The sequence below is a fragment of the Perna viridis genome, chromosome 4 (assembly GCF_037379345.1).
Source record: "Perna viridis isolate PV_CMFRI_1.1 ecotype Kerala chromosome 4, ASM3737934v1, whole genome shotgun sequence".
Lineage (NCBI taxonomy): Eukaryota > Metazoa > Mollusca > Bivalvia > Mytilida > Mytilidae > Perna > Perna viridis.
Window position 1 is genome coordinate 34795884 of NC_142448.1, and position 12756 is coordinate 34808639.

The 12756-nt window shown below is 33.0% G+C and overlaps 1 protein-coding gene across 2 annotated transcripts; it reads left to right on the top strand.

Annotated features, from left to right (window-relative positions):
• Nucleotides 1-6764: 6764 nt before the first annotated feature.
• Nucleotides 6765-12413, top strand: LOC148619874 (uncharacterized). 2 transcript variants are annotated; one of them, XM_088580245.1, is made up of 5 exons: nucleotides 6782-6911; nucleotides 7600-7652; nucleotides 8397-8942; nucleotides 10580-10643; nucleotides 10968-12413. In XM_088580245.1, exons 2-5 carry the CDS (start codon nucleotides 7646-7648, stop codon nucleotides 11614-11616), a joined length of 1266 nt encoding a protein of 421 aa, XP_088436371.1. In that variant the 5' UTR covers nucleotides 6782-6911; nucleotides 7600-7645; the 3' UTR covers nucleotides 11617-12413. The 2 variants fall into 2 exon arrangements, with proteins under 2 accessions (XP_088436370.1, XP_088436371.1); XM_088580244.1 differs by lacking the exon at nucleotides 7600-7652 and having other exon boundaries at nucleotides 6765-6911.
• Nucleotides 12414-12756: the final 343 nt, after the last annotated feature.

The window sequence follows — 12756 nt, forward strand, 5'->3', positions numbered from 1 at the left end:
TGTATACACATTTACATTGTATCAAAATGGAGATTGAGAACTAATTACGTAGCATTCTCATATAAGAAATTGACCGTTACTTCTGGTTTCTATTTAAACATAATAAGTAGGCCGCCATGAAAACAATATAAATCATTCTCGTAACTAAACATACTATTGTTATATAAATATAAATGTTTATAAAATGATCATTTGAAATTTTATGTAAACGAAGTGGATTTTTCAGCTACGATTTATTCAATTTTTTAAGAGTCTCCGCCAACGTAACCCCGATAATGTCTTTTGAATATGAATATGCGTTATTAGCAGTGTCCAAAGCAATTTTGTTTTCTGTGAGTCACGCTGGCGGAGGCATTAAAAAAAGAAGTTAGAGACGAAAATAGCATTTTCCCTCATTTTCCGTTTCTATGGTGATTCGACGTCTTTAACGATGAACTTAGGTGAAACTACGATTTTAATATTTAAATACTAGGCATATGATAAAATAAAGTTGTTCGGCCATTTTCTTTTCTTTTAATTTGTATATTTGTCATAATGTTTTCTTTCTGAAATAAGTGGACAAAAAAACGGGCCTTCGCATATTATGTCCTTTACATAAGACGGAGTATGCTTTGTCAAAAAATCAAACGTAGCAATTTTCACAGAGGTAAATAACTACTATTTTATGAATATAAAATTTAAGACCTGATTTACTAAGTGTGAATGTGGCAATTAAACTTCTGTTATGCATAACTTTTGCAATTTTTAGAAAGTATTGTTATCAGTAATATTTAACAATATCCCAAACAAGAGTAACTTTCCAACAGTATCATGCAATTATAAACACTTGTGCATAGATATATTGCACTGACCATCAGAAGTTTTTGTTTATTTATCATCTATTAGCAAAAAGAAAAGAAACCAACACCATGTGAAATGTTATTACTATTGGTTATAGGATTTGTAAGAATGATGTGGGAAGGGTAATTGTTTTGAGAATGAGAATAAGGCCAGAAAGAGAGGGGAGCTTTAACATCAGAGCAATTAACATCTATATTGTATTAGAACATCAAAAACATCTAATAAAAAGTTTATTTTTGAACTTAGTACTGTAATGCAATTATGTGACAAATCATATAACACACTGAAAACCTCTTGCATAGTTATTACAATTGGGCAAGTACATTTTATACTTAAGTCTTCTTTTAAAATTCCAAAACTAGTACATGACACTGCTAATATATTATGGTTAGTTAAAAGTATCATATGTTATGTCAATTAATTCAATATTATTTTTTAAGGTTTTAAAACTATCTATGGATCACTATACTCGACGTCACATACCGCATATATTCGAATTGAAGCTCTACGTTTTAAACTGTCGGGACATACCACTAGAGTTGCCTCTCTTTTATTTATTGTGAAGATAGTTCACATATATACGTATTAGTACCAACAAGCCACTTATTGGCTTAAATCGTACGTAACAAATCCTTACGGGAAAATCCCATTCTAATATTCGCCATATTGGTTTCTACGGGACGATTTATTAACAAACGAAGTTCGTAGGTTCCCGTCAAACGCCGATGACAATCGTCTGCTTGATAAACTTCTCGCTATTGTATTTCGTTTGCGTAGAATAAATCCGAGATATCCGCACTAACGCAGAAATGCATTTTGGGTTCTTCGGTTTTTGGACAATGTAAATATTAGGACAGAGAATAAAATCCCATCGGAATTTAACGATTCAATGTTAGGGGAGAAGCCGTTTGGCTTAACGAATGAGCAAGTCATTTAAGAAACATTTAAACGACAGTAGGTGTCAAAAAAGTCGTAGGAAATATTTTTATTCACATTTTAACAGTATTTTATTCATGTGACGCCGAGTATAGTCATTCACAGGCGAACAGCAAAGTGTCTCCATGACCCCGACATCTTTTGATCCAAATTGCATTGACCCTGGAAAATGTTATGTTTCAAAAGAATCATTTCATTAATCAAAATCAATTATAAAATAGTTAACAAAAAAAATCATATCATATACGAAAACAATATTCTTCAACTTAATGACGTAAACAAAAACATAGACGGACCAATGAGGAAACCGAATGTATAGTCCCCCCTCGTAGAACGATATCTCATTGTGTTGATCTTGAGCCAATGAAAAAGCTGACAGATTTGCACTTCACATGTTAATGTTGTATTTCAAAGCAATAAAAATATCAAAAGAATAAACTGTCTGGAAAGAATTGTTTCACTTGGGAAATGTCTAATTTATCAAGCAAATCACGAGGTTGCAAATTTTGCAAAATATCAAACATAATTAACTTTGTACAGGCCTAATTTCTGTTATCAAGGCAGAGTTGGTCAGGTCCTTCATTTTTTATACAATGTTAGGTTAAAGGCAATTCAATGAAGTTTATATCGAGGGCTCTTTCAACTCCATAGCTGTTGCTATTCCACGTAAATGGAGAAAAAACGTTTAATTATATATATTTTTCTGTGTGGAAATGCAACACATATCCGATGAAAAGAAAAGACATGTCCAGGTTAGATATCTTTTCAATTGCATAAACATGCGTAGCAAACTATTTTGATATACGTTTTGCCAATGTTGCAAATTACAAATTGTTGAAACTCTTTTGTTTGTATTATAACCTCCACACGACAAGGCGCCCTGAATGTATTTTAGCAATCAAATAATTTTTTGGAATTTATTCTAAATGCAAAGACACCTAAAAGAAATTCTAACATTGCAGCTTACTTCAAAAGATTTGTGAAAGTTACTTTGAAAAAACATATTCATGTCATATTCATAATTTTCTTCCGAACATATTTCTTAATGTACTTTAATTCAATTCTGTGGTATGAAACACTTTTCGTATGTTTGCCTAAGATAGTCTTCGAATAATAACAATAGCTTCGAAAGATTATCGGCATATTTAAATCGCTCTTGGAAGATAAATGCAAATATTAGAAACAGTTTTCTATAAAAAGACGTAAAAAATAATTTTTATTTCTGACGACGTAAAAACATGTTATTCAGTCCTTGAATATGGCAAAGCTAGTGTGTTGGGAATAAGGAATTAAGAATTCGAAAAAGGTGCAGCAAAATTGAAATGCATGAACCCACCTCCTCCTCGAAAAAATATTCGTGATTATTTTTTTGAACTAGCATGATAGTAAACTAGAGGTTCATAGAAACCTGGATTGCTTATATGACTCCTTGTTGACTTTCGAATGGGCAATATGTGGTCGTTCTACAACTTCGAGTTTTTGCGACTTTCGTAGCATTTATCGTAAAGATCGATTTTTATATCTATAATGGCTTTCGGTATGTGTATGTATATTTCTTGTTTTGTCAACATTTATTACATGGACTTTAATACTCAACCTTGTGAATAGAACCATTTTCCCTTGAGGGTTTTTACCAGTTTTCTACCTTATAAATTTGATCAGGTAGTATACTTATTTTAATATTTTGATGCATTCAAATGTTTCCTTGATAGAAGCGATATATTTCTGCTTATGTATGCACATGTGATTTAGACAGACTTACATGCTTTTCAAGGCATGGATGATTTATAAATAAAGAAAACTGAATATTAAAAGATTTGTTGATCAAAACATGTACATTTCTACATTGATCTGTTGATATGGTAAAAATCAATAAAAGTTGTACTGATAAATACATTTTTGTATTTTGTTGTTGATTTTTTAAGGAAGGCAAATCAAACACAAATGTCGATAAACTCAGTCTTTGATCGAAGAAATTTATGTAAATGACAATCTGTTAGCGTCAGGCGTGGGATAATTTATTAACGTCAAAATCCCCAAATATGGCCTAATCGTTGACAAATGAACAAGAGACGATCTACAACAACCATGTAGAGCGAACTGAATACAAACATTACACATAAAGACTGAATATAAGAGAAAGAAGACGTCACATAACAAAATAAAGCTTTAGCAATATGAACTCCCACAAAAATACCGAGGTTAACAGCAGGTTTTGGGAGGGTAAGCATTGCAACTCTGGTAATAATCTAGCAGTCATAATGCAACTCCATGACGGGCATTTGAATACATTTAAATTAAGATGTCTTGGTCTTACAGGGGTTTTATTGAATGAGGATCCAGTTCAACAAGTTTTATCAATACATTATTTTCTTGTTACTTAATGTTCCTATGTGCCTGTTTTCCCTGTCTGGCATTTCTCTCTGGATTATATTTTTTTTTTATTTCCGCTGCAGTTATGGTCCCCTTAATAACTATTTTACCATGCAATGCATTCTACAGATGAAGAAAGACAACAATGGCTGAACTCACCACATTATCATGTTTTTTCTTGCATTGGTTCGATAAAAATTAAAATTTGAAAACGTAGGAGTAAATTCAGCTGTTGTTGTCCTTTCCTCTGATGTAAAACACTGTAAAGTAGTGTTGTATGTGGAATTCATATTAAACATGTTAAAGTCATCAACTAAATACAAAATAACTTATTTGTTCAAAAATCGTATTTCTAAGCAACCCTATGATCCATGAATATTGAACTGTTTTAATTGTCCTGATATACATGTACATGTCCTTGTTTATATTATTTCTAATTAGGAATTGAACTACATGAATGAATCTTTTAATGTTGATGGCCTTAAGTTTAGATTCTTTTTGTAAGTTTTAGGTGTTGTCAGATTATATTTTATAAACATGTAATATTGATTTGTTAAGATGAAATTGGTTCTGTACTGTATTTGCATGACTATTCAAGTTTTTACTGCAAATATGCCATCGTTGCTTTCTTCTTTTGCCTGCCCCGGACTTGACTTTTTATGAGCAGCTCGGCGGGTGTTTCTAGAAAAAACAGAGGACGCTTACCCTACCGGTGCACCTGGTCCATGCTCCCAGTTTGTAGTTTTTTTAACTTTATTATATGATTTTAGTTACTTTATGTTGTTTGTTGTGTATGTCTGTTTTCCATGTCTGGTCTCTGTCCCTGGATTATATTCTTTTGTGTACAGCTATAACCTTGGTTCCCTTGATTACTCTTCCATACAGAAGTAAAATGTAAATACATTTAATGATTTAGTTTTCGGGGTAATATTTATATCTTACATTTTTATCACCTCTTAATTATAAGTCATATATGATACATATGCATTCACACTGTTCATTGTATTTACACAATAGTATTACATAATATGCATTTTTTATGATACACGTGCATTTACACTTTATACTACATTTACACAACATTATCTCAACTGACCTCAAAAGTGGTTCATTAGTATTGGCACTTTAAATGACATTTTCACAATCTAGAGAAATAAATGTTTTGCTAACATACTGTCAGTAATATGTTTCAATTTTTGCATTGTGTATCACTAGTTTTTTTCTATGTGGTATCACTATAAGTATGAATCGAGGCTTTAAGATACTAGAATGAGAAGTCCTTTTTACAAATTAATAATAAGTTAATCATTTGTCCTTTGTTTGTCGCCGATCGGCTAAACACCTGCATTAATTGCTTGGGTGGTTAGACTAGTGCCATATCCGTCGATGATGGCATTTTCTACAGCATGTTTTCGTGGGGTGATGATTGATCATCTCCTTTTTGACATATGCAATTACGATTGTTCATCTCGTTAACGGTAAACAAAAGTCTTTCGGCTAACTTTCTTGCAAACTTCTCAGGGCTACAGGATTGTTTTTGGTCTGCAAAGCTGTAGTGACAGACACTCAGACAGGCAATGTTGAACGGTTGATCTAAGAAGAGTAACCAGGTAACTTCAGATTTTGTTTGCTAAGTGATTGTAGTTACCGGCTCCAGTGCTGTTACATTGTTTATTAGACTGCATGACGGTTTTTTGGATGGATACTGAGGTGCCAGGTTTACGCACAGATGCTGATCCTGAAAGGTGAACATTTTCATTTGCTCTCTGACAGAAAAATCTGGAAGCACTGTCTATATATGAATGATCTTGGAGGAGCTGGGTTTGTGTGTGTTGGCTTTGAGCTTGTGTTTAATTAAGAGTCTTTGGCTCTGAAATACTGCTTATTATAGTCAATGATTGTCTTGGTTGCCATACAGTAACATCTGGGTACTGTGGGTAGAGGCAATGTGTAGAAAATAGCAAATGGTTGACTTGCAGTTTTTAACGGACAGGATGGTTGTTGGACAGATCAGTGCTTTAACGGACAGGATGGTTGACTTTAGGTGTAACTGGCAGATTTAATTTCTGGATAATTTCTGGTTGCTCATTTTGTTGGTTTGCTGGTTGGTTTTCTACTGAAATGACTAGTTGAACTTCTGGTGGACTGGCTGGTTGATCATCTGGTGTTTCGAGTGGAGGACTATATGTTATTTTTTTGACTAGCTGTTGCTTTTCCTTAAAACTGATTGGTTGAAATTCTGGAGAACTATATGCTGATTGGCTTTTAGACTGAAAATGGATATGCATACATATTTTTAGAACCGGAAATCATGAGACAAACAATCCCGCCTGGAATATAGTGTAAAATGCAAGGTGGGATATTTAAGGGTGGGTAATGCTGCCTTGATGTAGGGTGCTAATTTTGTACATTATTAAGGGTAAAATACCAAACAAATAGCACTTTGCTGAACTCCTTTTAAAATGTAAACATAGGCTCCATATATTGCATAATCGTTAACAGATTATTCAAAAATTCAAATAAAAAAGGAAGTATTCACATTTTTTACAAAAATAACCTTTGAGTTCTATTTCCGGCCGTATTCGTATGCGTTTAACATTTACTTACATAAAAAAACATCACGTGACTGAAGTAGATAATCAATACAATATAACTTATCACATGTCCTGGAATTAAGTCAGTAAGATATATTTTGGGCAGAAACATGGAACGTTGTGTGATCATGCTAATTCTATTCCACATTTTCTTCATTCATGCCGAAGGTAAGCCTTTGAAAAAAAGAGGGTGATTTTTTTTTCAGATATAACTCTATGTTTTTTTTATTCATACGCTACGATGAATAACATTGAACATAAAAATATCATAATGTGTAACATTGATATGTTGTAAAATATATATACATAAATGCATAAATGAACATAAGCGACATTTAAAAAGTTAATAAGAACTAAAAATAAATAAAACACAGAAAAAGCGTAATGAAAAACAGAAGGTCATGCACAAATTTTTCGAAGGCGAGACCCATCAGAGGTCTGATGATGGCTTTGTAAACCACAGACAAAGTGTCAGCATTTGAAAGGAGTGTTCATTCGGTGAAGTCCAGCCAAGTTTATAGGATATGAAAGTGACTTGTTCAGGTGAAGACAATGTAAATCTAACCACGATGTTTACTTGTATATTATTATCTCCACTCATATTATTTGAATCTTTAACTTGACGCTTCTGCTTTCCAAAGGTCAAATTTGATTTTGAAGACCAACCCAAGTTGGGGTCGGCAGTTGTCCTTTCTTTTCAACTACTACTTTTTGTCCCGATGTAATAGGACGTTAAGCCGAAAATGCGAGACTCAATTTCTGTGTTTATTTGGGTTTTATTTGTATTTGTTTGTGCAAATCACCTTGCAAATTAAGTATTTATCATTACTAATATTTTCTTTCTTTATTTTCATAGAATAGAAAAGTCTTTAAAATGCCCTGTTGTCAAATAGAAAAATGAGATGACAGGTACCGATTTTTTCTCTCAAAATGCCTTAATTTGCTGTTGAAGTCGTCTACAGTATATTATGTAGATGATAATGTAATCGTTATACATTAATATTTCAATTAAATAACTGCAAAGGAAAAGGACTCTTAAGTGTGAAGTATATTGCATTAGTTTATTAAGGCAATTATGAATTATACTAGAATAAGTTTAATATAGAATGATGAAATTAAAGAATACGTTGTCTCAATTATATGATAACGACGTTTTACATATTAAGTGCCTGTCCACATTAAACTGAGACACTGCCCACGGTAAAGTGATTCATAGTGTATAAATACCCACCAAACAAAGCATTTTCAAGACACATATGCAATACTTTTACATTACAATAATCATTTCTGCATTCATATATGCACTTTTAAGAAAATGATACATTTAAATCCTACGATAATCAACCAAATGAAATCAGATCAAGTACGATAATTCTTGCAAAGTGCCAATTCAATGTACAATCTATATAATTTTCATCTAAAAGCGCAATAACCAAATGAAAAAATAACACTGGTTATGTGATCAATAACTGTTTTTGAACAAGAAATAAAACTGATTCGGTGGGTTTTTGAAATGCATGAATCACCTCCTGTTTGTTTTAAGAAAGACTGCCACTTAGTTACTATAAAGTAGAAATTTTATTACATTTATATCGGTGAATATTATTCCCCACTTAATACCATATTGTTTTTCCATGGCTGTATCTATAATAGAACCATACTCTAACACAACCGAAAGTCAGGCACACACTTCAAATGTAAATACAGATACATCACTGACATGGAAAACAACAGCATTTACAACATCTCCAACTTTAACAAACGAAGATGTCACAACTTCAGATCAAGATGATACCAAGCAAACAAGTGCGATTGATTTGTTTTCATCAGTTACAAATAAAACGACCGAAGAAGGTCCAACCAAACTATCAACATTTGATAGGAAAAGAACAGCAGAAAAGACAAAAGTTTTCACAAGAAAACTCACGACAGCAACTTTAGCAAATACCCCTAATGAACACCCAAATATAATATTAAACTTGACAAACACAACGAGGAACCCCAAAGGAACAACACATCCTGGTGGCAATCGAACTTCAACTAAAATTGAGTATGCTGACAGGACTACTTTTAGATATTCAGTTGAAAAAAGCAGTTTCGTGACAGTTACAACTTTTCCGTTTACAGAAGAAATAACCCATTTAGATTCAATGGATAACGACATTTTCACAAACATAACCATTGATTTTATTGTTAAAGGTAAGAACAAATAGCCTGATACAGATTGAAACTTGAAGAACGTGATGACGCCCTTGTTGAACTGGATTTGCCCAAGGTAACTACCAGTTTTGTTACGTGAACTGTTATATTGAATAGGTAACAATAGAGCTCATACTGTGGTCATTTAAATGTACAGTATTACATATGAGAGTATGAGATTATTTCATTCAAGGTAGAACATTTTTACATACAGGGAAATGACTTGGTGATATGTACTGCCTAACCTGGAGAAAAATACTGAGCATATCTTCTATTACATACAACAAAAAAATTCCAAATTTGCAACAGATGGTCATATTATCCAGAAAGTGTCATGACTCATTTTCCTCTACATTAAACTATTGCATGTAACATAAACTTCTAGACAACTATAACCGAGGGGAAAACAGATTATTGTTATTTGAACACAGAATTCACCAGTACAAGAGGTTTTTGTTCGCTTTCACTCCCAAGTACTGGAGCTCTAAACAGGTAACTTAACTGTTTCCATATGAAGGGATATTCTTCTACAGCAGCTCATCTGCATGAGTGAAGTTTTCTTATTTAAATTACCGAGAGTTTAATTTGCATTGCAAAACCCGCATTTATCTTGGGTTACTTCAGTTCAACAAGGTCATTAGTAGAACTCAACCGACTGTAATACACGCTATCAAAGGAACATTTACTCGTTAATTGGTGTCGTATGTTATATACATGATCCTTCTAATATTAGAAATTTTGATTAAAATTTTCCTCTTTATGGGGTATACTGATCGATTTCATAGATGCTAAAACATAACCTTGTGGTATATTAAAAAGATATTAGATGTGTTAATTGAACATTATATTCAGACTTACTTGGATAAAACACAATGTTACTATTACCATAGAGAGGAAAAATAGAAGGTATTTTTGTTTTGTATATTTAATTAATTATATTTTCTCTTTTTTCTTTCCCTCTGGAACGTTCGTTTTTCATGCGTATGGAGTTAACATATCACAACTCATACCTTATGCTAGACCTTGCCGTAACTACCATTTTTCGTATCGCGCTAGACTTCTTACAATTAAGCCGCTGAGCAGGGTTATGTTTCTACAAGATTGAAGTCATCACTACAGAATTTTAATGGTTGTCATCATGAACTCGTGGATCGTTACGGTGTAACTGCACCATAAAAAAAGCTGATTTGTTCAGTGTGTCCTAGTTTTCCTTTTCGCATTCGTCTACCCTGGACTTTTATGAGCAACTCGGAGGGTGTTTTTCAAAAGCAAAATACCTTTCCCTTCCGGTGCACCTGGTTCATGCTCCCAGATTTTTGGTTGTGTCTGAGTTCCTTTACTTTTGTCACTTTGCTATTTTATGTCCTTTGTTGTGTGTGTTACTGTTTTCCATGTCTGTTTGTTGTCCCTGTATTACATCCATTGATCTCCGCTAGAATCTTGGTGCCATTGATTACTCTGTAAATCATACACTAAGAGTGTTCGTTCATTGTGTTTCTTAACGGTTAAACGCATGCTAGGAATGTTCGATTATCGTGCGTTTGGTGAGGGTTTAGCAAGCGTCTATATATACATGCTGGAAATGTAAGGAGAGGATGATAGTAAAGATTTGCATGTTTTATGCCTTTATTTTTCAGTTGCATTGATATCGGTGGTAGTTATTCTGGTTATAGTTGTTATAGTTATGTGTTACAAAAAAAGGTAAGGAAATATCATTATAAGAAAGATTAGTTATCAACTTACTTAAGCAAACATATCTTTGTTTACAAGTAAATACCTTTTCTTTTATGATAAACAATGATATGAAATAAATTACGAAACAACAAAAAATCTGCAGTCTTTAGTAAAGCACCAAATTGTGATGTTTAACTACTAAGTTTTTCCTACATAATTTAAATGCCCTGGAACTTTTGCTTTTATACCACATCTTGAGCAACCAATCAAATTAGGTGTAAAGTTCCTGCATTGTCAAATATAGATTGACTTTCCTTATAAAATATATATATTTATATTATTTATTTGTAGTGGAACACATGCAAATGAAGCATTAAACACATCAAATAAAGATTGTTATTTTAAACCCAATACAACCAAAGAAACAAAGGGCATGGTCAGCGATTCAAATATCCTGTTTACACCCACTGCCACATTGTCTGAATTTGATTATGAGTGTGGTCTGTCTTACAATTCAGACATCGAAAATAAAACATCAGGCAACGACTCTAAGACATTGCACTCTTCGATGCGCAAAATCATATCCCAAACTGATATACGTGCGAACCATCTATATAACGTTCAAAAGAAATTTAGAACGTCTTTCGATTTTCTAAAGACACCATTCACGAAGAAATATAATGATGACAGTGCCTCCCCATACTCTGCAACAGTTTTGAAATTCCAGGATATGGTTTATGACGTTCCGAAGAAAGGCCAGGATACACATTGTATTGACGTACAACTGAAAGTTGATCACAGCATTCTTAAGACCGAAAGTACACCTAAAAGTTGGGATCATACACACGCTCGATCTGAATCAAGATCCTTATTACGACAAGGAACCGAGGATTCTAAAACTGAATGGATGAGACTTCAACCAGTGAATAAAAAGAATGTTGCAAAAAAACCTCAAGCAAACGATAACATTTATGAGTTTGCCGTTATTTCCGGTGATTAAAGCCAAAAAAAAAAAAAAGAAAGACAAAAGGTTACATTTCAAATGATTTACAGTTCTATTTAACTTTCCCATAACAGTTGCATTAATTATTGCATTTTTTACATTTTGAATAATGACATACACATTTGTATTTGCAGCTTCCCTCTTACGATTTAGTTTGAAGTTATTTTACATTTGGTTTTATCTGCACATCAATTTCATGTCATTTTCCAATTGTACGATCTTCAGAATACATCTAGCGCTATTATAGTTTTATGTGTATACACATGTGTTCTCACAGGTTTTGAAGCCACGTTCATATTTTAATTGATATTACTGGGTATTCCAATAACATTTGATATTTAATTGCATACACCTCCTTTTGAAAAAGTTATAGCAAAACCATGTGCTTAATATTTAAGAACAACCTGCATTTTTTACAATTACCTATTTGATCTTATTGTTATGTATAAATTGATGTTTTCTACACGAATATTGAACATATATTTTCATAAAGCTATATCTCCTGAAGATGCTAAAAGAGTAATCAAAGGAACCACGATTCAGCGAAAACCACCAAAGGTGTATATTCTAATAATGAAAACTAGGACACAGACAACCCGGATTCTACTAAAAACTAAAACTGAAAGCATGGACTAAGTGCACTGGCAGCGAGTTGTTCATTAAATTTCAGCTAGATCTTGGGTAGGCGAAAGAGAAAAGAAAACAAAACTATACCCTGATGGACAACATGACGTCCTACCGAAAATTCTTCGCTAAAAATGAAGGGGCATAGCAGGAATAAAGATGTTTGAATATCTGCGTTTTGATAATTTTCCTATCAGTGCCGTATGGGGTATTTGGGAATGCGGATTGGTTAATTGGATACGAGTCCACGAGGGAGTCAATATTTGTTAGGTTAACGTTATTTGATAATATATACTGTTAACGTATTAATGTTTGTGGTGTACTAATTTTCGCTATTTTCGCGATTGACAGAAAACCGCCAAACATAGTAAACGCAAAATTGATTCAAACACTAAGATTTTAAGTACTGTGTGAGTCCGTAGCATGCGAGTATTTCAATAATATTGATGGCAAATCCTTGGTTGATTTGTTGTTCCTACCATAACGTAATTCAAGAAGTCTGCGGAGAAGAAT